The 21,875-nt window shown below is 39.1% G+C and overlaps 2 protein-coding genes across 2 annotated transcripts in view; both read left to right on the plus strand.

Moving 5' to 3' along the window:
* Positions 1-14,679, plus strand: part of LOC145437898 (receptor-type tyrosine-protein phosphatase epsilon-like) — a 30,079-nt gene extending 15,400 nt beyond the window's left edge. The window contains exon 5 of the mRNA XM_080315285.1: positions 14,313-14,679. Within this exon, the coding sequence (XP_080171411.1) occupies positions 14,313-14,450 (138 nt within the window). The 3' untranslated portion in view covers positions 14,451-14,679. The remainder of the gene's footprint in view (positions 1-14,312) is intronic.
* LOC145437976 (uncharacterized) overlaps positions 1-21,875 on the plus strand; it is a 574,293-nt gene that overhangs the window by 227,874 nt on the left and 324,544 nt on the right. The gene's annotated exons all lie outside the window — the stretch shown is intronic.

A 21,875-nucleotide genomic window follows, 5' to 3' on the forward strand; every position in this document is an offset into this window, starting at 1 on the left:
AACTAACGCGGCTCTACATCGACTTTTTGCGTACATCTGTTTTGTGGGAGCGTATAGCACGTAGCCTACCCAAACATAACCAACTTTAATAACGGAATTACCATGCTTAACATTGAATCCCAACTCGAAACTTGATACGTAGTTATAGGACATTATGGCAATTCACCATGCTAAATTTCATCACACATCTAATGATGGAACACCTTTGAAACTATCGCAGTCGAATACCAACTTTTACGCATATCTGTTTTTCGTGAACATAGCATAACATAGTCAATTTTAATAACAGAATTGGCATGCTAAACATTAGATTCTCACCTTGAACGTTGATACGCGGTTGTAGGACATAATAACAATGCACCATACCAAATTTCGTCAGACATTTCATGATGTAACACCTTTAAAACCAACGCAGTTCTATACAGACTTTTGGCTAAATCTGTTTTTCCGTAGCGTAGCACGTACCTATACATAGTCAACTTTAATAACATATTTAGCATGTTAATAACCGACTCCCCACCTTGAAACTCGGTACGCAGTTGTAAGACATTATGACAATGCACCATGTCAAATTTTGTTACGCATTTCATGATTGAACAACTTTAAAACTAACACAGCTCCATACCGACTTTTGCGAGTGCGTAGCACGTACCTATATGCATACTCAACTTTCATAACGGAATTACCGAGCTAAACATTGAATGCGCAACTTGAAGATTGGTTCACAGGTGTAGGGCAGTATGACAATGGAACACATCAAATTTCATCACACATTTCATGATGGAACACCTTTAAAACTAACGCAGTTCTATACCAACTTCGCGTGAATCTGTTTGCGGGAGCGTAGCACGTACCTATGCGTGATCAACTTTAGTGATGGAATTACATATGTGATTAAGTTTCAACACTTTTACAATGATTCGTCTTGCTTCGTATAACACCCCACTCGAGAAAATGCGTCGTAGGATATAGATGAAACTATAGTTATAGCACCACTCATCAAGACCGCTGAAAACAGTACATTTCAACATTTAATAGCAGTAAATTTCTAGTAAAGTACAAGACGTGATGATTTCCGAGTGAGTTAAAAAGTAAGTATTAACGCGAAACAATAACTTCATATTGTTAATTTATTCGCTAAAAGCTTTTCGACTAACTCTCATCAGTAGCGTCACTACCGTATCTAGCCCGTCTACTAGTTGTTTGTTTTTGTTATTATTACGTCATACAGACAAAATAGTTCTTACATTTCGAATTTGATTCACCCCATCACTAACGTTCGCTACTGATGAGAGTTAGTCGAAAAGCTTTTAGCGAATAAATTAACAATATGAAGTTATTGTTTCGCGTTATTCTGAAGTTCTGTACCACAAATCACTTGTTCAAAGTAAGTATTGCAGGTATAGTTTACCTGAAAACCGAATACTCTGAAATAGAAGTAGATGCAGTGTAAATAGTTAATCACTTAATTAAGTTTAGTGCAATCAGATAAAACCTATACTTGAGTAGTACAAAATGCACGAGTACTTCGCTATCGCCTCCATCCACGTAATAAGTGTCTACGGTTTAAGACTGCTTTTACCGATACTCGTCGGTTTCAGTTTTAGATAGAATTCGGAAACCAAATAATTTCATAAACATAAGCTAATTTAATGAATTTACTCGAATGTACTATGCCGCGCTGATAAGATTAATTATAATATACTTATCATGTTACAGCGATTTTTCTAGCGTAGAAATCTTTAAAATGTAGTAAGCAGGCCAAATGAAGATATTCGTTGAGCTGAATAAACATAAAAAATACTCTAGACTACTTTATCGATACTTTACAGTTACAGTTTTAGATAAAATTTGTCCCTTTCACCGATAATTACAACTCCTCGCTATCTAAACATGTTTAGAATATATTATTTGCGATGATACGAACCCGTGAAGTACTCAAGTTGCTTTTCGTAGGATATAGATGAAACTGACAACACTCACCAAGACCAGTGATCCACTGAAAAAAGTACATTGTAGCAGTAAAGTCCTACTAAAGTACAAGAAGTAATGATTTCCCAGTTAGTTAAAAAGTAAGTATTGAGGTATAGTTTGCTCGAAATAGCGAAAAACTCTGAAATAGAAGTAGATGCAGTGTAAATAGGTAATCACTTCATTAAGTATAGCGCAAGCAGGCCAAACCTATACTTAAGTACTGCAAATGTACAAGTACTTCGCTATGTTCTCCCTCCACGTAAAAAGTGACTAGGTTTTAGAGTACTTTATCGGTACTCGACAGTTTCAGTGTTAGATAAAATTTGGTAAGACTTTAAATTTTAAAGTAGTTTGAGCTTACGTTTGTATCCCCTTGACAAGTAACATTATCAGACATGAAAATGATACTATCACCGAATATAGAAGTTAACACGCGTCAATGTGCTTCGGAATTCACGAGAAATTGCTTACTAAGAGAAGTATATTGTTGTATACACAATAGTGGAGAGAATATTTAAAATGTAGTAAGCAGGCCGATGGGTATTCGTTTAGTTGTATAGACATAAAAAAAACATTCCCGCGCGCGTCTTAGTATTAGGTGGTAGGGTTAGGAAGTGTTTTGTTTAAGAGCGCGCGGGAATGTTTTTTTATGTCTATACAACTAAACGAATACCCATCGGCCTGCTTACTACATTTTAAATATTCTCTCCACTATTGTGTATACAACAATATACTTCTCTTAGTAAGCAATTTCTCGTGAATTCCGAAGCACATTGACGCGTGTTAACTTCTATATTCGGTGATAGTATCATTTTCATGTCTGATAATGTTACTTGTCAAGGGGATACAAACGTAAGCTCAAACTACTTTAAAATTTAAAGTCTTACCAAATTTTATCTAACACTGAAACTGTCGAGTACCGATAAAGTACTCTAAAACCTAGTCACTTTTTACGTGGAGGGAGAACATAGCGAAGTACTTGTACATTTGCAGTACTTAAGTATAGGTTTGGCCTGCTTGCGCTATACTTAATGAAGTGATTACCTATTTACACTGCATCTACTTCTATTTCAGAGTTTTTCGCTATTTCGAGCAAACTATACCTCAATACTTACTTTTTAACTAACTGGGAAATCATTACTTCTTGTACTTTAGTAGGACTTTACTGCTACAATGTACTTTTTTCAGTGGATCACTGGTCTTGGTGAGTGTTGTCAGTTTCATCTATATCCTACGAAAAGCAACTTGAGTACTTCACGGGTTCGTATCATCGCAAATAATATATTCTAAACATGTTTAGATAGCGAGGAGTTGTAATTATCGGTGAAAGGGACAAATTTTATCTAAAACTGTAACTGTAAAGTATCGATAAAGTAGTCTAGAGTATTTTTTATGTTTATTCAGCTCAACGAATATCTTCATTTGGCCTGCTTACTACATTTTAAAGATTTCTACGCTAGAAAAATCGCTGTAACATGATAAGTATATTATAATTAATCTTATCAGCGCGGCATAGTACATTCGAGTAAATTCATTAAATTAGCTTATGTTTATGAAATTATTTGGTTTCCGAATTCTATCTAAAACTGAAACCGACGAGTATCGGTAAAAGCAGTCTTAAACCGTAGACACTTATTACGTGGATGGAGGCGATAGCGAAGTACTCGTGCATTTTGTACTACTCAAGTATAGGTTTTATCTGATTGCACTAAACTTAATTAAGTGATTAACTATTTACACTGCATCTACTTCTATTTCAGAGTATTCGGTTTTCAGGTAAACTATACCTGCAATACTTACTTTTTAACTCACTCGGAAATCATCACGTCTTGTACTTTACTAGAAATTTACTGCTATTAAATGTTGAAATGTACTGTTTTCAGCGGTCTTGATGAGTGGTGCTATAACTATAGTTTCATCTATATCCTACGACGCATTTTCTCGAGTGGGGTGTTATACGAAGCAAGACGAATCATTGTAAAAGTGTTGAAACTTAATCACATATGTAATTCCATCACTAAAGTTGATCACGCATAGGTACGTGCTACGCTCCCGCAAACAGATTCACGCGAAGTTGGTATAGAACTGCGTTAGTTTTAAAGGTGTTCCATCATGAAATGTGTGATGAAATTTGATGTGTTCCATTGTCATACTGCCCTACACCTGTGAACCAATCTTCAAGTTGCGCATTCAATGTTTAGCTCGGTAATTCCGTTATGAAAGTTGAGTATGCATATAGGTACGTGCTACGCACTCGCAAAAGTCGGTATGGAGCTGTGTTAGTTTTAAAGTTGTTCAATCATGAAATGCGTAACAAAATTTGACATGGTGCATTGTCATAATGTCTTACAACTGCGTACCGAGTTTCAAGGTGGGGAGTCGGTTATTAACATGCTAAATATGTTATTAAAGTTGACTATGTATAGGTACGTGCTACGCTACGGAAAAACAGATTTAGCCAAAAGTCTGTATAGAACTGCGTTGGTTTTAAAGGTGTTACATCATGAAATGTCTGACGAAATTTGGTATGGTGCATTGTTATTATGTCCTACAACCGCGTATCAACGTTCAAGGTGAGAATCTAATGTTTAGCATGCCAATTCTGTTATTAAAATTGACTATGTTATGCTATGTTCACGAAAAACAGATATGCGTAAAAGTTGGTATTCGACTGCGATAGTTTCAAAGGTGTTCCATCATTAGATGTGTGATGAAATTTAGCATGGTGAATTGCCATAATGTCCTATAACTACGTATCAAGTTTCGAGTTGGGATTCAATGTTAAGCATGGTAATTCCGTTATTAAAGTTGGTTATGTTTGGGTAGGCTACGTGCTATACGCTCCCACAAAACAGATGTACGCAAAAAGTCGATGTAGAGCCGCGTTAGTTATAAAGTTGTTCCATCATGAAATGTGTGATGGGATTTGGTATGGTGCATTGTTATAATCTCCTATAACCGCGTACCAACTTTCAAGGTGGGAATTCAATGTTTAACACGGTAATTCTGCTATTAAAATTGACTATGTATAGGGATATGCCATGTTCACGCAAAACAGATATACGTAAAAGTCGGTTTTCGACTGCGTTAGTTTTAAAGGTGTTCCATCATTAGATGTGTGATGAAATTTAGCATGGTGCATTGCCATAATGACCTACAACTACGTATCAAGTTTCGAGTTGGGATTCAATGTTAAGCATGGTAATTCCGTTGTTAAAGTTGACTATGTATAGGTACGTGCTATACGCCCCCACGCAAAACAGATGTACGCAAAAAGTCGATGTAGAACCGCGTTAGTTTTAAAGTTGTTCCATTATGAAATGCGTGAAGAAATTTGGTATGCTGCATAATCACAATGTCCTACAACTACGTACCAAGTTTCAAGGTGAGGAGTCACATATTAGCATGATAATTCTGTTATTAAATCTGACTATGTATATGTACACACTACCGTAAACAGATTTAGGCAAAAGTTGCTATAGAACTGCGTTAGTTTTAAAGTTGTTCCATCATGAAATGTGTGATGAAATTTGGTATGCAGCATAATCACAATGCCCTGGAGCTCATTTAGATACGTTTTTTAATTTAGTTATACATTCTAGTTGTTTTGATGTAAGGAGAAAATCATACGATAACTCGATACAGCTACTTTAACACGCGTTGATGTAACTTTCCTCATTTGTATGCATGCATAGCCTACGCGAAATTGGTTACCGAATTTTTCGATTAGTTTATATTCCGTATTTTATTTAAAACTAAGTCGATTATTAACATGGTAAATCCGTTATTAAAGTTGACTATGTATAGGTACGTGCTACGCTACGGAAAAACAGATTTAGCCAAAAGTCTGTATAGAACTGCGTTGGTTTTAAAGGTGTTACATCATGAAATGTCTGACGAAATTTGGTATGGTGCATTGTTATTATGTCCTACAACCGCGTATCAACGTTCAAGGTGAGAATTTAATGTGTAGCATGCTAATTCTGTTATTAAAATTGACTATGAATGGGTATATGCTATGTTCACGAAAAACAGATATGCGTAAAAGTTGGTATTCGACTGCGATAGTTTCAAAGGTGTTCCATCATTAGATGTGTGATGAAATTTAGCATGGTGAATTGCCATAATGTTCTATAACTACGTATCAAGTTTCGAGTTGGGATTCAATGTTAAGCATGGTAATTCCGTTATTAAAGTTGGCTATGTATGGGTAGGCTACGTGCTATACGCTCCCACAAAACAGATGTACGCAAAAAGTCGATGTAGAGCCGCGTTAGTTTTAAAGTTGTTCCATCATGAAATGTGTGATGGGATTTGGTATGGTGCATTGTTATAATCTCCTATAACCGCGTACCAACTTTCAAGGTGGGAATTCAATGTTTAACACGGTAATTCTGCTATTAAAATTGACTATGTATAGGTATGTGCTATGTTCGCGCAAAACAGATATGCGTAAAAGTAGGTATTCGACTGCGTTAGTTTTAAAGGTGCTCCATCATTAGATGTGTGATGAAATTTAGCATGGTGCATTACCATAATGTCCTACAACTACGTATCAAGTTTCGAGTTGGGATTCAATGTTAAGCATGGTAATTCCGTTGTTAAAGTTGACTATGTACAGGTACGTGCTATACGCCCCCTACGCAAAACAGATGTACGCAAAAAGTCGATGTAGAACCGCGTTAGTTTTAAAGTTGTTCCATTATGAAATGCGTGAGGAAATTTGGTATGCTGCATAATCACAATGTCCTACAACTACGTACCAAGTTTCAAGGTGAGGAGTCACATATTATCATGATAATTCTGTTATTAAATCTGACTGTGTATATGTACACGCTACCGAACACAGACTTAGGCAAAAGTTGCTATAGAACTGCGTTAGTTTTAAAGTTGTTCCATCATGAAATGTGTGATGAAATTTGGTATGCAGCATAATCACAATGCCCTGGAGCTCATTTAGATACGTTTTTTAATTTAGTTATACATTCTAGTTGTTTTGATGTAAGGAGAAAATCATTCGATAACTCGATACAGCTACTTTAACACGCGTTGATGTAACTTTCCTCATTTGTATGCATGCATAGCCTACGCGAAATTGGTTACCGAATTTTTCGATTACTTTATATTCCGTATTTTATTTAAAACTGAAACTGTTAAGTATTACTTAAAGTGTTATAAAATGTGAAAAAGTGTACAAGTAGAATTATTATTATGTCATGAACAAGTAGTTTACAAATTCATACGACTTTTCTTGTTGCGTTCCGGGATATAATGTAATTTTTCGCTCTTTTTTATTTTTTATGTTTTCAATCAAATTAGTATTCATTTTACAAAAAACATCGTGTAAAGATAAAGTACTTGAACACTAAACCCGTAACACAGTGGCGCAATAGCCCAGATCAGTCCAAGCTTAGGAGAGTAGATGACTTCTGCAGTGCCATTCAGTGCTCCACCGCCGATCCAAGATGCTGCATATATGCCAAACATACACGCGGTCAATATCAATCTATTATACTGAGTTTTGGCATCGGTTTCAATAACCTGTCATTGTGCAAATTCCTAATGGTCTTAGTATGAACCGACATGCATTCGACTTGTGGAAAAATGTGTCGCACACTATTTCACCGAGATTACAACCCTTTCACGGTTCGCAACTTGATATATCAACTTCACAGGGTAGTTCGGATTCTCAGGTAGACTTGAATCGTGATCCGGATCTCGGAATATAGTAAAATCCGGGTATGTAGTTTAATTACTCACTCACTACTCTATATGTTGGTGGTGGTCATACCCTGCAAACTTTTTTTTGCTGCGAACGTAGTGTTTCACCTTACATCAGTTGGTTCAATGTATGTACCGGGTTGTGAAAACTGTCGCTGTTTTGACTATGTGTCACAATCAATACTAAATACGAGAATTCGTTACTCGTCGAAACGCCGCAGTCAGACATCGTTAACAGCGATTCCGTGTATGGCAATCTTGAGTTCAATTGCGGTTTTGTGATGTTAACCAAGAGGCTGTGTTTCTGTGGTGTGAAGACTGAATTCATGTTGTTTCCCCGCAAGAGTGCGATGTCTATTTCACACCTAGAGCAATTATAAAACGCATCTTCGAAACTTTTGGTCTAGTTTATCCGCTTGCATTTCGAAACGGACCATCACGACAAGACTCTCAATTTTTTGCATAAATGAATGAATTTGATCAATTATATTTGTCCTTTTGGTTTATTTTTAATAAAATTAGTATACATTATACAAAAACGCCGTGTAAAGGTAAAGTACGAATACAAGTACAAGTTGAGATTTAAAAGTAAGTAGGTGTTTATGTTCGTAGACTAACCCCACTTCTACGTAACGATTTTTCAGTAAGTAGTTATGTTTCAAGGCTACTTTTACTTCTATTTAACGAGTTTTCATACAAATCTGCTTTCTTTAATAACTTTCATCTTTTTCATCAGTGAGCGAAGGTAATACCGGTGTTAACTCCATGGTCAGATGCGAGATAACAGCGACTCAGAGCTCATTTAGATACCTAAGCTACTTTTAAATTAGTACTCGAGTATTGCTGCAATTATACCGCCAGATAGTTATAGCCAGAGGGTTTCGATGCTGAGGTACTTGTACAATGCACATTTTGGAGAGATTAAGTAAAGCAATGATCTCAGATAAATCCATTAATTTAAGGTAGAAGTAGCTATTTACGAATAAAAGTTAGTATTCTAGTTCTATATTTCTGTTTAATACTGAAAATGTCATGAAGTTGAAGCAATCTGAAATCATAAGCACTTTAGTATTAGCTACAGGTACATATACGCGAAAAGCTACTTTAGTATTCTGATGGAGTGCAAATACTTGTTTACTTATCAACTTTGAAGGCTTGCGCAGTTTGTGGTGTGATACGCAAAATTAGTGTGTTCAAATCAGACATGTCGTAAACATAGTGATGTTGCATTAGTCCTAAACACACATGATAGAATATCAAGGAAAAGTATCATCTAACGTATAATGAATGTTATTTATTTCTCGGAAGCACGTCATTATCAAAACATAGTGATCGGAATTATCGCAGAGCAATACCGATTTTGCGTAAATTCCGTTATGCGTCTTACTACGTTACTAGGGATTATGTAGTTAGTTACGAAATTAGGTGTGCTATCTTCCCAATCGGTATGGAACAACATCAAAATCATCACAAAGCAATATCGACAAAATCTGCTTACTTTTATAACTTTATATTTTGTGAAGTAGAGAGTAGTTTAAGGTTATGTTTGTCTAACCTTGGCGAGTGCTATTGTCACACTCGATCACCATCAGACATGGGGTGATTACTTTATGAATGTAATCGATTGCGATTACGATTACTTCGGAATCACGCGATTACGATTACGATTACGATTACAGCAAAATCAGGAAGTAGTCGATTACGATTACGATTACATTGGAAAAGTAATCACGATTACTCACGATTACATTTGTTTTGCTTCTTAGGACTATAATCTCAAATGATATATTGGAAGACAATACAAGGATTGCGATGAAAAGGCTTAATGAGATATCAACTCTCTTCATACATCATGAGTCATTTGCTTATTACGTCATAATATACCAATTGCCCAACTTTATAGTGGATGATTTATCGCATCCAACGATTTGCATTATTGCCAGGTCTTTACCTGCCGCACCCCAAATTCCTTAATAGGGTGGGGAGCGTGCTCGAAGGGGACTCAAAAGTTTTTCGTAAACCAACATAAATTATAGAGTATTTTCGAGAATTTAATTAATTCTTAAAAATGTTTTTCGAGCTTTGCGATTCAAATGTCTCTAGTACAGGGGTCACCAACGCGGACCAAATGAGTCGCCCGCGGTCGCTGTAGCGAATACCCAAATGAGAGATTTGAAAGTTGAAGCTGGTTTCATATGAGCAGCAGTTGAACATGGGTCGGCCGACCCCAAGGAAGATACGAACGCAGTCGCTCGGGGCATTGCTTGTCTTCGCCCACGCGGCGGCTCAACGGGAATCTATAGATTGGAGATCGGAAATTTGCGCTTCGGCGCGCACTGCAGCAACGCAGCTGAGCTGGTGTGAGTCCCGGCGAGTGAGCGTTTTTTGTTCTTGGTAAGGGGCGGAAACCCGGCCCAGTGCTCTGATTGTCTTACTCTAAGTGGAGAAATCCAACTGAACATGGATAAACGGCGGGAGTAAGTGGTAACCCGTCGGTCGTAGCAATAATCAGTACACACTACACAAGAAGTAGCTTTTTGTTTCAAAACGGTTGGTGACCCCTGCTCCAGTAGATAGCTGGGTTTGAAATGCATACCTCTTCCCCTCAAGAAAAAACATGCATAGGCTATTTTATGGGAAGAGGCATTTCGGAGCCGGTCATTACCGCGCCACGATCCCACAACACACCAAAAGACATATGCGGTTTCGGCCAACACGCAACTCCGCGGGATGTGATACCAAAGAAATACCATGGCCGAAACTTAGGGTATTCGTCCATTGTCAATAGCCGCGCTGGGTGGGCGTGACTAATAACTCCTGTCCTTCCAATCTGGGCCCACAATGCAAATGCCACCCGGCGCATCCACAAAGGAATAAAGCCATGACAATTTGTGTGTGCGTCTCACAAAAGATATTCTTTTAGTCTGCTACGTTTGGGCGAGTACAATATCTTTTGATTATACAACAGATTTGAGGTCGCGAATTAACAATATACAGTAAAGTAATTATAACAACATATCAGATGCTATGATTATGAATTACGTGCCCCAGCTCTACAGGTAAATCTGACACTCGGGGCTGAGAGAGGTTATAAATGAATAGTAATATAATGCAATTACCGATATTATTGATTAAATTCAGTTTTGAAAATTGACCAACGGTTGGACAGGGGGACGAATTGCTGTTTTGGCTGAATTGCTGATTCTAGCTACAACCCACGCTAACATGTCAGGCTATATAAGCGGATGGTTATGGCGGCAGGTCCAAATGCTAAGTAACGAACTGTGAAATAACGATTGACGCCCGTTTCAAGTAAAGTTATATGAGAATAAGATATAGTGAACACAAAAATTCTGCCTTCAACTTAATACATATACTGCGAGCTGCTGTTACGAGAAACGGCTAAGCACGGCTCGGTTACGATTAGGGCTGGGCACAATGATGCGAGTACTCGAATCTGAATCGAGTATTAATTTTAATGATTCGAGTCGAGTACTAAAATACGATTTTTTCGAGTACTGAAATTATACGCTTCTCGCCACTGAAAGTTAATTTATCAACGAGAATTATAGCTTCGATACTACTTTTCACTGCTAAAGCCTTGAAACCATGATTGGAGGTATCGTAGCATACGAAAAATATGGTACGAAGCTACGATTGTTATTGGACGTAGCACATTTTTGAAGTCATGATTATCCCACAACATTGTCACCAAGTGGAATGAAATCGGTATGGCCGAAAAAATACCAAAGTATCATTTATGAGATCGATAAAAGGCATTATATTCTGTACTATTTGTGGATACTTCTTACGCAATGACGAGCGGAGCTAATACTTCTGACGTAATAATGAGTCAGTGGCGTTTGAAAACAGACGTTTGTGCTACCGCTAACGTGGTATATTATCTCATTCTTGTTCACGAATACTCAGTTAATGTCATAGTCCTTGTACAAACAAAAAGTAATCGTTCTTTCACAAAAAAAATCGATTAAATATGGGAAGTAGTCGATTACGATTACGATTACTTCGGATTTTTTTCGAATGTAATCGATTGCGATTACGATTACTTCAAAATGCTGTAATCGTCGTAATCGATTACGATTACTAATCGCGATTACCCCATGTCTGATCACCATCTTCAAATCATGGCTATCTCAATGATGTTGACTAAATTTTCGGCTTCAGAACGTGTTAATTAGACCTAATCGTTTTAACGCTGGGGTTCGCGTACAGGCATCGATAGAGTTTGTATAAATAAAGCCCTGCGAATCGCACGCCTACGGCTATAGTTCGTTCGATTATTTTCACCTTGGGATTCGCGTATATGCTACTAAGCTGTTACGACTTTAGAAAATTCTACAAGACTATTCGGAACGCGCACATGCGAGTGATTTGTTTCCGTAGCTCCGAACTGGAGAATCGCTTGCCTGCGTCTAATGAAAATAAGTCGTAAAATGTGGAGGCTGCAGAGACAGTAACTTGTATACATAAAATCAAGTTTAAAATATGGACGGATGAGTTATCTCTGAGCAATAGAGTAATATAACCGCCTATAGTTTAGTGGGGGTATTGCTATAATGTATATCCAAACAATCGTTGCAGACTCTGAATGTTACCTAGGTCCTTATCACAAAAAATCATGCATCAGAAGCGTAGGGGTTCATATTATCAAGTCGCAGCGCTCAAAATCGCATTTTATAAAGTTAACGCACTAATATTATCAAGACGCATTTCACTAATACAAATATACATAATAGAATATCCAGGAAATACACATAACAGAATAAGTGGGGATCGAGCCTATAACCTACTGCAGTCGCCTAATTCGTCTGTGATGACATCATAAACCGGGCATAGTCCACCGCAAATTATATTATGAGAGAGTTTACATTCTAAATAGCCTGAGGGTGCGTAACAAAAGTAGATCACTACACTACTTTCGTGACGCAGATCGTTAACGTTTTCTCTCGATCCCTACGTTTTGCGGTAAGTCAATGTCAGCGGTAAAAATGCTCTCGGAGACATCGTTATTGAGGGTTTTGTAATCGCGATTGTCCGCTTCTCTCGAATTGTGACGGTAAATGTTGATTCCGCAGTGCGGTAGTTGTTTTGTAATGCCGCCCCTGGAGTTTTACTAGTAATGACTGGCTCGTGATTTTCATAATTAAAAAAATTAAAATGAGGTTATCAACTATTTTGTAAATACAGAGGCTTCGCGGACCACCGATCCAGGTGTAATAATGTATATATATAAATCAATATTAAATATCGTTATCAAGTTGCCTTCGCAAACAGGTACTGTTAAACATTCTTAGAATATAATCCATACTGCGATGAAAAATACATCTTATATACTTCAGAACGACTAAAATGACAATGATGTAGTAGGCCTACTAACTACGTTTCGGAATTGTGGGGAGCATCACCATGGATGTATTGTATATTCTGCCATATGCCGAAAATCTCAAAATTCGAATATTTTTGAAATTTCTCACATCTTGTTTATTGTAATCCCATATAAAACGTTTCAATTCGCTCAATGTTATCAAACTAAACGACAAAATGTGCAGTCTCCACTCAGAATCAGTGTCAAGAAACATCATATTATTGCAGCTGTTCAACGTAAATTGTTTGCACTGAAGCTGTGCTTCTAAACTCAGGTTATTCAAGCTCCTTCGAAATTCACTTTTCTCCTATCAAATACAAATAGCTGTTGCAACAGTAGAGATTGATGGAGAGACTGTTGTCACTCATCTACAGAAAATCCTCTGCGATTCGTAATCTTTGGAGGATTGAGCTGGCTGTCAACAGTAACCGAAAGACATTCCTCATATCAAACGATACTTCGTATACTCACTCACCCCCAAGCGGAAATCATGGCTTTTCACACACTTATCTTTCTCGCGTAAAACGAGTTCATTTTAATGACCGTGGCCAATAATGAGCTCGGCTTTTATTGGAGTTTTCAATTAACTAATTAATAGGGCAAGTTTTTGTTGCAAGTTTTTGTTGCAGTTAAATCCGCAGAAAGTTGCGTTTATTTATTTATTCTTGACAAAAGTTGCACTAAAAGATCACATTTTGCTCGGTTAACTAAAAAAGTTCAATTCACCGGCTCCGCTCCCGAAATGCCCGTACTTCGGTGCTGATTTACGGTGTTTCAGTCGTGTATTTCACCAAAACCGAAAATACTTTCATGAAAAATCGAAAAGTTGCAAAATGTTGAAAAGAGTTGCATGAAAAAAATGGACAAAAGCTGCAAAAAGTTGCACTATAAGATTCCTTCAAACAGCTTAAAATAGCATTCTACATATCTTACGAGTATTTAGGAAGCTGCCGTAAGCTGTAAAAAAAAGTTGCAAAAGTTGCAAAAACTTAATAATTAATAAAATCTGATTTTTGACATTTTTAAATTTTTATTATTAGTAGTTTTGGCATCATGGTGCTCAAATACCAAAGACAAAGATGCCTTCTCATCACGCTACACAGTAGCTGTAAAGTTTTCTCTAGCTACTGGTATTTATACTAGTAAATTCGAATATTGGACCTAAATATTTATCGAGAAGCTGCATAATTTCCTCTGGCAGTGAACAGAATTCCTTTTCATCATTTTTCAGTGCGACTATAAGTGCTGTTATAGTCTCGCAAAGCAGTTCTTGACGCCGCAAAGTATCTATACAAACGAGGCGTTCCAGACGGATACAACGGAAATTGAAGACGTGGATGCAATTTATCACAATCTTGGAAGCTCTTAAAAACGTTCACGATGATTGTTGTTTCACTTTAATCAGAAATAGATTGCTACATCAGATTTGCATATAAACAATCGGAATCAAAATAGTGGCTGTATCTGACAAAATTTCAACAATGATTAAGTTTGTCGCTATTTACTTATACTTCTGTTGTATATTTCATTTATATTTATACAGTATGGTCATATATACACATAAGGATAATTACAGTATATACATTTGCATTCGTTCATTTCTGCAATATTGTGAAGAATTGCGCTACACTATGTTCTACAGAGCAGAGCAGTGGTACTCTCCAACCGCCGTCAGCATACTATGACTTCTAATTCCTCCAGCAAATTTCAGCAACTACGAGTGTTCAGTTTCAATTCGATTCGATGTGTCAAGATAAGTCCATCTATATTCTACACCAATGGTCTTTACCAAGGGTCCATGGATCAGTTGAGGGTACGAGAAGTCTTGTGAAATCATACGCTATTCAAGGCCCAAAATTATTGCGCAAGAGGAACATAAATTAATATATATCTTTCGCTCGAAATATTCACTTTGAAAACTTTCTTCGCGCTTCGCTCGATGTTTTGTGGAGACCTTGTTGCTTTCAGTTCGGGTACCACTCTCCAGACAAAACAATGATACGTTAAAAACCAAAAAATACAACATAAGTTACTGATACATGTCTTGCTTTTTATGATATAATGATAAGGAACGTTGGGATGCTTTGGTTTAGAGACATGAAACATGCTAGCGCAGGTCACGGGCATTCCGGTGCCAAACATATATTTTGTTCTGGAACACACTAAGACCCACGGCGTCCCACCCTGCATTGTCAAAGAGATAGGAAGCAATAAAAACCATACTTTTTGTAAACTCTAGAGGCCTATGTAACCGCCATAAAATAGCCCTGCCCCTGAAACCCGAGCCCGGTGGTACAATGCCATGCGAATAGTCAAATAATGTGGACTGTGATGAAATATGAATTTCAAATAAATCGCGTCCTTCTCAAGGAAGGAGTTTTTTGTCTTGACGTTTGGTCAGGAACGTGGGAGTGATATCAATATCGTTAGAGTATCTAGAAATGCCACGTATGTCAGGAAATAACAAAATGTTTAAAATAGTAATTAGCAACAATTGACCCACTCGAAGCTAACACCTTAGAAAAGGTGTTCCCAACCTTTTCGACCTCACGTCAACTCTCACAGGGGAAAATAATTCGCGACTCCCATAAAACTTCGACTATACCATGAGGGACTAGTAGCGTAGTCATGCACTGCAATCCTGAAACACAAATGGGTCGCGGGTTCGAGTCCAGAATCGTTGACCAAGTGTTAGAGATTTATCTCGGGTCCGCTTCACACTCCGATTTACTAAAGTAATGTACTACACACAGTCATGGGCAAAAGGGGCCGTGCTATATGTTGGCATCTCAGGTCATCAGTCGGCATCATGTCACTGTTCAGCACCTGGTTATATCGGGGCGACTAGGTCACACCTCAACATCACGACCCAATTGCTCGACGAATATTGAGTTGGTTAGTTATCAATGTAGAAAATGCCACCAGATGTAGGTGAATTTCAAATATCACCATCATTGACGACGGAGGTCGCAGTTTTACTCCATGACACTTGAAAATTCCGAAGCGTCAAATATATAGCTGAGATTCGTCTCCCCGTGTCGCTGTGCTCACCGCGCATTTAGATTAGGAAGACCCTATCAAGTATCAATTACACGAAGAGGATGAAAGGAGAAAGAAAGCGAGGAAGATCGAACACTGACATTAGGCTGATATGATGCCAAGAGATAGTCGTTTTGACATCCTTATATCTGTTCATTGCATCGCATTGTTCATCGTGTGTCGTGAGCAGGTTAAATAATAGAACCACCTAATATGCAACACTTTGGATTCCCTATTTTTTGTTATATTCCGACGTTCTTTGCCACATTCGCTCGCGGCACCGCTGAGAAGGCCAATTGGCACACCGTTTAAGAACCAATCCTTTACAACCTCTATTTGATCACGAATACAGTTCATGCAAATAATATATCGTTAGTTACTCGTTGTTACCACTTATGCTGACCGTGGTGCTAAACAATAACAGTTTATAAGAACTTAATTCCTTGTTGGATAAAAAACGACGACACCCATTTCTATAAGCTTAGAGTAGGGGAGATTTGGTACCGATGAGACACTGGGACCGAAAATACTTGAAAAATTTTTTATGATATTGACATGGTTACGCTCTGTCAATTTGTTTACTACTGCATGCTGAAGGAATCTATCCACACATGCAAATAACTTCGACCTGTGCGACTCATGGTGTCTGTGGCACATGTTTTTAGTTTTTGGGTTTATAAAATAAATTTCGATCGACACATGAATTCTTCTCTGCACCCTTCAACACGAACATACCAGCAATCATTTTTAATGTAGAATGTAGGGCTTGTAGCTGGCTATACAATGAAACATATTTTTCTATTCGATATCATCCTTGAGTCGACTTTTTAATTCAATTTTAATACAAAAATTATTGCGTTGGGACCGGTGATAACATAGCCAAATAAGAGCGAATTAGTTTGATCAACTAATCATGCTACAACAGCAACACGCCTACGTACAGAGAGGCTGTATGAAATAATTACCTGTGGTATTTTATCGCTATAACGAACTATTCGGAAGTCAAAATGTATATTTTCGGGCAACATGTATATACCATCCAATGTGTAAGTTGGAGCCTAAATAGAAACGTCATTTTCTGCCCAGATATGGTTTAATATTTATTCTAATTTCTGAAGTGCTGATGGATCGATAGGTGGGGAAAGATGGATATTCCTGAGTATATCCGCAGTATGTAGAGATTGGATCAAAGTGTCGTGCCTACAAAAGATCTGCTGTTATCGACTGAACATTTGAAGGATAGAGAAAATTTTGTGATTTTAGATACATCGTTACCAAATCTGTTCTACGTCTTCCTCACTCTAGACCAGGGATTTTCAAGTTTTGGTTGGCGTTTTACCATTAGCCTACTATGATGGACTAAATATCTAGTCCACTACTTATAACCGTCTAATTAACCGTCAACTTCTTACTGCTGTCACCGAATTCGTGGACTCTTGTCACGCCTTGCTGTGACTTATTCAACCCTGTTATATGTATTTGTCCTGATTTGTCAATCTTTACGATTAACTTTGCAAGTGGTGCACCAGATCTTTAATGGTGATATGCACCCCTTCATTTTGTATCATCTATAATGAAATTATTACTTCACCTATGTTATTGACGAAGTTCAGTCATGAATCAGAAGTTTGAATAATCACACTATGGGGGTCCAAGACCAACATTAAGTAGGGGCTGCTGATCCCATGGGGGTCCAAGACCAACGTTTGGGGGGAAGGGTTGACGAATTACTGTATCAGTCCTGATTCTGGCAACAACCCACGCGGTGGGGAATTCAATGTTTTCTGATGGGGAATAGACGCATATGTTGAACAATATATTTACAGGATAGTCTACATATCTAAGGAGAGATATGCGCGATTACCGTTACCAGTTAACTGCTCTGGAATGTAATCGAAAATTAAATTGAGTGTTTTTCACAAAAACTCGTTTTTCACAAAAACTCATTTTTAACTCTGGATAACCAATGATGGCGTCACAAACGCATCCAGTACGACCAGTGTGGCGTGAAACGTCGCTTTCGCTAAATTTTTAAGGATACTGGTATCGGTTCACAATAGGTTTTATGTTGCAGTTAGAAGCGATTGTCTTGCGTACTGGTGTTGTTGTGTGTCTTGTGTACTCAAACAAGCAAATAACTGCTCCGTAATGCCAAAAATTACAAGGAAATACGACGATAATTTGGTTAGTGAGTGACCTATAGTGGGGAATGAAGACTCGGAAAAAATCTGAAATGGGGAATGAAGACAGAAAGGTTTGGAATAGGCCTACTGGTATAGATTCGCAGTGGTTCTAAACCTTTTGTGACTTCGCGGACCGGTAAAATTACAAAAACAAAAATGTGTCGGACCGGTAAACCGTCAAATATTTATCAGTGATTCTGCTGAAGTTTACGCAAGGCGAGGCTTTCGAAGTCCAGCTAAACACCACTTAATCGTGATTTTTCGGTATCCTTTGAAACATTGATTAGATGCTCTTTGCCAAGCCTTATTATACTGCTATTATGGCTTATTTGCACTGTTGGAATTTAATGACGTTTGTTTGAAAATCTTCCGCAGCTTTCGCATATAACTTCTCAATAAATTTACAATTCGATGTTTCATTTCCCTCATTAATGGAAAAGCGTCCACCTTCACGCATTTTGGAATTGAGGTATAAAATTCATATATCTGTCGCGGACCGGCGGTTAACAACCGCTGTTTGTAGATGGTTGAAGATTTAAATGTTAAGTAAAGAACTGCGAATTACCGATTGATGCTTGTTTCAAGTATGGCCACACGGGGCCTACGATATTCACGGCCTTATCTGGTACATTATGCTTGCAAGAGCTAACAGGCCGATGCTCACAAAACAGAAATTCGCGATTATGCGCGATTTCGCTTCTCGCTACCAGCCTCAGATAAGCTGTCTGTATTCGTACAACAGGTCAAATTAGTACCTTACCGTCAGAAAGTGACAAGAGACAGCCTCGCAGATGCAGTTATCCACCGATTGCAGAAGTAAGCTAAGTAGTGAGAAAAGACCGACATGCTCATGTAAACCATTTTATTGCATGGTAAAATCAATTCAAGCACGTGATGAAGAATTGGTACACATGTGTCACGGTGGATTTTTGTCCGTATCAATGGTTGGTTACGCTCGAGTCACCTCGCCGCACGCGAGAAGAAACTGGATCACAAATCATTCTTTCCGAAAGCGGTCGTGCCGTAAACAGGGCTTCCACGCCGCTCTGAATCTGTCTCTAATTAATGTAATTTCTCATTTAGAGTATATGCCAGCGTATTTTTTACGGTATGATATAGTCTGGGTTGTTTGATCGACATTCTACAATACACACAAGGGGAAACTTACTGTGTCCGGACTTATTAGCCAGTTAATTATACTCAGTCAGTCATTACTCGCAGCGATTGCTCCAGTGCAACTCGCCGTCGAGTTGTACCAGTTCTGTGAAGGACTGATTGTGTCAATAAAGTTAAAAAATACGAGAGCAGACTGACATCGATATGTATCGAACACTGCAAGCCGCCGGTCGACAGGTTTTGAGCGAGCAGCATATCGACTAAGTCCTTCGAAATTCCAGCGCCGCTTACCAGAGAGCCGAGCACGCTTTCTCACACGCCATACAATATGCATCGCTACTACACGTCACCAAATGTCAAGACGAATTCCACAAAGTTTGCGTTCAACTCACCGACGAGTTGGACCGATTGTACGAAAAAGCGGAAAAAGACCTCTACCTTCGTGACAGCATCCAAGAAATAGATTTACTGATATTAACTGTCGCGCGTGGTCAGCGCCATGCACATCGCGCTTGCCATGCCTACCGAGAAGAAAACATGAACTCATCTTCAAATGTCACCCTTGACTGCATTTAACCTCAAACTTCCAATAAATCACAGAGTATTCATTCCGCCACGTCCTCAAGAAAGTCAGCCGCAGTCCGAAACGCTAGGCTGGCACTTGAAAAGATTAAACTGAGACAAGAACAGAGAAGAGCAGAATTCGAAGGTAGATTTGAGGTTCTCGAAGCTACCTCGAACTTGGAACTCGCAGAACAAGAAGCCTTCTTGCAACGCTTTGTCGGATCACAAAAGCCCAACACTCTAATTGACAAAAACACTATTCATAGCGGAATTCAGCCATCGAGCCAAAGGCTCTTATGTATTCGGTCTGATTTTCGGTTTAATCATCTAGCCAATGCCCACCATCCCGACTGAATTTTCGTCCGCTTATGTCCACGTGGTAACCTCGCTTACATTCGGCCGTGGTCCACCTAAGCATGTTTCTCATTCGTACCGACCGGCAATTCCAGCTTACTGATGTGCGCCCGCGCCCCCGAGGCGGGCATCCCAGTTTGATTCCAGGTGTCTTGAGCCAAGGCCCATCGGTTCTCAGTGAGATACCTATGCCCACCACGGTATCGATAAGTTATTGAATCTTACGGGAGCCCACCCCGCAATCGCGGCCGCTCACTTTCGGCCTTCGTTCCAATCAGGGGACGTCTTGCTGCCTCCCTCCGCAGGGGGTTAGGTCAGACTTCTTCACGATTTTGCTACGATTTTCATACTGCAGAGGATGCTATCCCCCTCCAGCTTGCCCAATGATCTTCACCTACGCCGCCGGGGAGCGGGCAAGTCGCAACCCCGCCCATGCATTACCCCCTCTCACCGTGGCGGTAGCTCTTTAGGGCGATTGAGAGAACTCCTTGGCGGCCAGACCAACCGGTCATGCATCGTATTCTGATCCGTCATCTGGGCTACTGCCGACCCATTTGCACTCGTTCATTTGGCTTCCTTCAACTACTTCTACCTTCAGGCACTTCTACATTTTTCTACTTCGACTTATAGCTCTACTTTTGCCGTTAATCAGTCAGGCAATTCTACCTTTTGTCGTTACATCGTCAATTTCATGTCCGTTACTACCACCATGGTTCATGGTGTGCGGTCTATATGCCTTCTACTTGGACGGCATTTCTCTCCGAAGGTCCTACTTACCTTGGTATCAGGTTGTCCCGGCCAGACCTATGGTCCGCAATGAATATTTGAATATATATCTTACCTTGCGGCTGAAATTCCCTTTTCGTCGGTCGGTGAGTTCTTGCTCCCTCGTTCAGAGTTCGCTCGGAGCTGAAGTGAGACCTGCCACCTTATAAGAGACTCACACGATTCATAATCCACAATTTGCAAGGAGGCAAATTTATTAAATAGGCAAGCATTTGAACGAATACGACAAGCATTGTTATTTCCTTGACGGTTTTCTACCTTTCTTAAACCGATCGGTAACCATCCGGGCGGTCGCATGCAGCACCCGTAATGTTGCAATTTTCAGGTCGCATCGTCTCAGACCTATGCATTGAAGGTCGTATGCTGACTCTTTTGCCCAGCAGCCCCTCCAAGACAGGGTTGCCGTCGTCACCTTTACCTCCCGAGCGCCTGTAGTTCCTCGGACCCAATCTTTTATGGGTTTTAGGTCGTATTTCCCCTTTTTCCTGTCGTGACATCGCTCCAACTTTGACCATGTGCGAGCCCAGGACGATTTGGACTGGACGTCTATTATCCACGCCCTCTTTTCCTTCACTTGCCAGCATATGATATCGGGTTTCTTATTGGAATCCCCGACCGGTATCGTTGGTTCGACCCGGGTTTCCCAGCCATTTTTCATTAGTCCTGCAACAAGAATATTGATGACGGCATTGTGCCGATTTATCCTTAGACCCCAAGTATCCGGGCAGGATTGACTGATGTGGCCGATTGAT

The sequence above is a fragment of the Botryllus schlosseri genome, chromosome 4 (genome assembly GCF_051294905.1).
Source record: "Botryllus schlosseri isolate E-star chromosome 4, Bs_hap1, whole genome shotgun sequence".
Classification (NCBI taxonomy): domain Eukaryota; kingdom Metazoa; phylum Chordata; class Ascidiacea; order Stolidobranchia; family Styelidae; genus Botryllus; species Botryllus schlosseri.